Source organism: Nanorana parkeri, unplaced genomic scaffold, assembly GCF_000935625.1.
Source record: "Nanorana parkeri isolate BGI_ZX_2015 unplaced genomic scaffold, ASM93562v1 scaffold13, whole genome shotgun sequence".
Classification (NCBI taxonomy): domain Eukaryota; kingdom Metazoa; phylum Chordata; class Amphibia; order Anura; family Dicroglossidae; genus Nanorana; species Nanorana parkeri.
Window position 1 is genome coordinate 3,321,220 of NW_017306281.1, and position 5,361 is coordinate 3,326,580.

The 5,361-nt window shown below is 40.7% G+C and overlaps 1 protein-coding gene across 1 annotated transcript in view; it reads right to left on the minus strand.

Moving 5' to 3' along the window:
• The window catches only part of NCOR2 (nuclear receptor corepressor 2), a 432,386-nt gene that overhangs the window by 68,669 nt on the left and 358,356 nt on the right, over positions 1-5,361 (minus strand). The window contains exon 22 of the mRNA XM_018557336.1: positions 4,668-4,875. Coding sequence (XP_018412838.1) covers positions 4,668-4,875 — 208 coding nt within the window. The remainder of the gene's footprint in view (positions 1-4,667; positions 4,876-5,361) is intronic.

The window sequence follows — 5,361 nt, forward strand, 5'->3', positions numbered from 1 at the left end:
GTTTACATTCCTGAAGCAGCAATTAAATGAAAATGTTTTATACATAACATGTGAACACATGTTCACGGTTGAAGGAGCAAATAAAACATTTTTTTCACGTGTAGGACTTTAAAACCCAAAAGAGTCTACAGGATCATCTAAAAAAAGCTGTCCTAATTGTAAAAACAAAGTAATTGTAAAAAAAAGTTGTTTTGTTGATTTGTTTTTTTTTTTTAACTAATTGCATATTAAATGTTTCATGGAAAACAAAAATAACACTTGACATAGGATTTCCAGAGCACTATGAGTTAGTTAACAAGACAGCACAGCAGTAGTAGCCTACCTCCAGGATAGTTTTGTCTTACTGAAATCTCGAATTGTAATGCACATATGTTAATGTCACAGTCAGGTAAGAACTGTGGCACACCCCAGGGCTTTGAGGACTTGCTCAAGCCTTAGCAGATATTTCCTCTTGGTTCTTATAGAGAAAAACCTGGCACCTGCCATCCTTATTCTGCACACTGCAAGCTATCACTAACTTGCAAGAAAACCATACCCCATGCATCAAAATAATGCTTCTATTGGAAATTATGTGCAAATGGATTTATGGTGAGGCACAACCTCACTATTCAAGACTGCTTTGCAGAGTGCTGTCAGAACATGCTTCCTTCCCTTATGATCTAGTCAGAGGCTGCACTGAGTTATTAACTAAATGTTATTGCCTAAAATGAATCTGAAGCAAAACCTGTTTTTTTTTTAATAGTAGTGGGAAGGGTTAGTACCCCTGTCATGTTATGAACAGAAACCAATGGGAAATCTACTGAAAAATGGTACAGTTGTCACTGGAAGAGAAGGCAAAATATTGCAGGGGGCATCTGTTATAGTGACTAAGGATACACTGATACCGGTTTTTCGGTATCGAGCATGGATATTTTTTTTGTGGTACTCGCAGATACCAAATACCGATACAGGAAGTCCCATTAAGGAAACGTGTAATGACTAGCCGCCCAGCTTCCCGATTAGCCGGGAAGCCAGCTCCATGCTCCCTCGTCACCAAGTGACGAGGAAGCATGGAGTCGGTTATCTGGCCAATCAGGAAGCCAAGGTTGGATAATGACTCGCCGCCCATCTTCCTGATTGGCAAGCTTCCCGACCAATGAGGAAGCTGGGTGGTAAGTCATTACACGCCGCCCAGCTTCCTGATTGGCTAGGAAGCTGGCTCCATACTTCCTCGTCAACAAGTGATGAGGAAGCATGGAGCCGGCTTCTCAGCCAATCAGGAAACTGTGGGGCGAGTCATTACCCACCCCTCGTCTTCCTGATTGGCTAGGAAGCCAGCTCCATGCTGTGCCATGCTAATGTACATATCATGCGTTAACGTACAACCAAAGGTGTATTTTGACTCTAATGCAGGTAACACAGGTTTTTTAGTTGTATGCCCAGAGCTCATGTGTGTAGATCCTTAAGGCTACAATTCATGTGTGTGTGAGAGGTGTGGTGCATTTTCCTGCTTTAGGGCCCATTCACACTCACACATACACAGAATTGCATCAAACACAGTGTGCATCAAGGGGGGAGGGTGCTTGTAGTCAAAGCAACAGATGGCGCCCTGCAATCCTGTTCATAGCAATAGGAATAGTCACCAGCACTTCATGCAAGGACAAAAGAATCAATGTAGCGTCACATGGGTCATATAGCCAATGTTTCCGTGCCATGCAGTGTCCCTTCCTCAAGGCAAAACAGTGACGACTTGCTGAAGGGACCCTGCATGGCCCTGAAACATTGGCTATATTCTCTATGAAAGGTGCGTTTTGATAAAAGCAGCACCAAAGATGCCGCAAGCAGGGTTTTTTTTTTCAAAGGTGTCTATGTACTAAACAGTGCAAAGTTTTCTTTTTTTCTTTCAGGTATTATTCAAACAGCTTATATAAAAAAAAGCAGTCAGCACATTGAGAATAAAATACTAAATAAAGAAACCCCCCTCGTGCTTTGCTTATAGCAATGACTCAAACAAAGAATTGAAAATTAATCGCTGTGTATGATATGTCTCTCAGTATTTTATTACATTACCATACACTGTATATAACAGTGAAATGACTACAATACCAGAGCATTAAACACAATGAAATAAAGCAGAACTCTGAGAACCCTGCAGAACTCGCAGAGGCTTACGGCAAATATGAACACGTGTGGCTCAGATTTATGCACTTACATATTATCTGTGAGCTGCTACTCCTGCTGATTGCTGTTAATATTTAAATAGTGCAAATGTGCCAGGAGGAAGAGCGGAGTAATAAGTGGAATTTGGCCTCGTTTAATCTGCACTTGGCTCACAGTTTAGCTATACAATTATTACCCCAATAATCACACCTCCCAGAGTGCGCCTGAGCACACAAACAGATGAACAGCTCAGCAGATAAAACACCACAGCTACTAGATTTCGGACTGATCACACTAGGAACATTTCCGCTCTGCAAATATATATTACCTACATGTACATAGAGGTAGGCCTACATTCAGAATAAACACACTTTTTGCAAGCATCTCCTTTTTATATAAATCCTTTTTTTACAATTCAGCCGGCCCTAGGATGATCTTATACCAGTGGTATCGGTGCATCCCTTATATACCGTATTTTTCGATCCATAAGACGCACTTTTTCCCCCAAAAAAGTAGGGGGAAAATGTGCCTGTCTCTTATGGAGCGAATCCCGACGCCCGAGAAATGCAGTTTCGGGCGCCAGGCGAGTAGTTTTTTGTACATTTAGCCCTGCTAAAGCAGAGCTAAATGTACAGTAGGAGCCACTGCTCGTTTAATACAAGTGATCTGATTAGATCACTTGTATTAAAACCGAGCAGCGGCGACTGCGATCACCATAGAGCAGACGAAGAACGGACGTTCTTCGTCTGCTTTGTGTGATCAGAGACCGTGGCACTGTAATCACAGCGCCACCTGTCTCAGCGATCAATAACTGCAGCTTCTGTCACAGAAGCTGTGACAGAAGCTACGGTCTGTCGAGTGCTCCATAAGGCGCACCGGACCTCCCTGCGTCCTATGGTCCAGTGCGTCTTATGGAAAGCAAAATATGGTATATTTATAAAAACAAAACCATACATTAAAACAGAGATGTGCAAGTCCTAGGAGAACCGTGTGCTCCTTACAAATGACAGCTGCCTCACAACTTTTTAATTTTTCTCTGGTCTGGTCTTGGAGATCAAAAAGTATCTGTACTTGTACCGAGTACTGTACTTGGTATCGGTGCATCCCTACTGAAAACTTAAAACTGTCACAAGTAATCTCTCAACCAGTGGCACTGCTTGCAAACGTTGGACTGTGTTTGGCCCTCCATGGACCAAGAACTATGATTATCTATTCAGTTGTTGATTAAATGGGTGTCAAACAGGCTATTTTGGGACAAGCTAGCTGATAAGCACATCATATGCGAGATGAAAAAACCTGACAATTGTACATTTATGACCAATTCTCACCTGAATGTATAGGAAGTGATGGAAAATCTGCAACAGTGACCCACAACAGACATTAATAAAAAAAAAGCTGACAGTGGTTTTAACTTCTCCCTACCTTACTTATAAAAGAAAAAAGCATTTTTATTTCTTACTTCCTGTCTGGTGACTCTGTTGTTTTAGTCACTGGGACAGTAAATTAGGGAAAATCTCTAAAAAACTGAGACCCTAATATCAGTAAAACCTGGTAGCAGGTCAAGCCTTTTCACACTCTATCCTAAACTAAGAAATAAGTTTACCCCAGAGAACACATACCAATAAGTACCAGTGCTCCTATTACAGTACTTAATATATCTAGTTTAAAGAAGCTAATATGTGAGATCTAGGCAGATATACAGCACACATGTCCAAACAAAGCACATACTTATCTGTCCAGGGACAAGTGGATTACGAACTCTTCAGGACAATGAATGGAGATGGTGGAATGCATGGGTGGGTAAGGTAAAATGCTGTGGAGCGCTGAGCAGGCTGCACAGCGAAGATCTCGGTGCAGTGCGGACCAGTAATTGAGGTTACTGGGAGAGGGTAACTGAGGCGCCTAAAATGGACTTACATGTAAATGTGTTTTTATGGGCACTGAATACTTTATAAATTCTATTTTTTACTGATCTATTACACAAATATTAATTTAGGTAAAGGATCACCGATCCAAAAAGTGGCACCCATAAGCCTCAAGACTGATGTAATGCTTACGAAGGGCGTGAATGTGAGAATTTTTATTTAATTTTTTTTTTATTACAGACATTTATATAGCACCAACTTTTTACACAACACTTTACACACTGTACATTCAAATGAGTTCCTGCTCTCAAGGAGTTCACGAACGAGGGCCCTTCCTCAGCTACAAATACTACAGCCAATTTAAACAGAATCCAATTAACCTACCAGCATATCTTTGAATTGTGAGAAGAAACTGGAGTCTCCAGGTGAAACCCAAGCAATCAAACAGAGAACATGCAATCTCCATGAAGATAGTGTCCTGGAGATTCAAGCCAATACCCCAGTGCTGCAAGGCAGATGTGCTTACCACTAAGCTACAGGGCTGCCTGGAAAAACTGTTAATGTTGATTTCTTAAAAATCTCTGGTCACAAGCATACAAACAAATAGATTTCACACCTGTGCCTGTAAAAAAGAAGCAGATTATTGGTTTGTGAGATACCTACCTTCTTTTTCGGCAGCTTTCCCTTTTGGGCTACTAATTGTCTCTTGCTCTGTGTCAGGGAGCAGATGACATGGAGGTTGTTTAGCTGGGGTTTGTCCATCCAGGGCAGACTCATGAGCCTTGGTAATCTGCTCTTGGTAAAGGGCCAAAGGATGATGAGGTTTCATAGAAGCATTTAGAGGAACTGCATCTGAAATGCTTTCTGAGATCTGAAAAATAATAGATATTAAGGAATCCAGTCTGATGGAAAAAAAAAATCAGCATTTTTATTTAAAATAAGGAGATGAACACTAAAAATAGCCATGTACCATACAGACTGTACCCTCCCTCTATGCTGAAACATAAATAATGACAGTACAGTTTACAGAAAGGAGAATTGAGAAAGCTCCGATTGTATTTATGACCTGCTCTGCTATGACATGATAAGGAGAATGAATGCCCACACACGGTTTATTTGACTGTCAGATTCATGGGGAACTCATGATTAGTAATAATGGGACAAGCTAGCTTAGCTAAGAACACTAGCAACTATATATAAGACTTGTGTAAATTGGGATAATAATACAAATTTGTATGCCAAATGAACCATGGTGTAAGTGCGTGTGCATGTATACCACATGTAAGGATAAACATATATAAGGTATATAAAACTTTGTGAGTTAATAGAAATTGGTTTACATTGTTTGTAATAACTC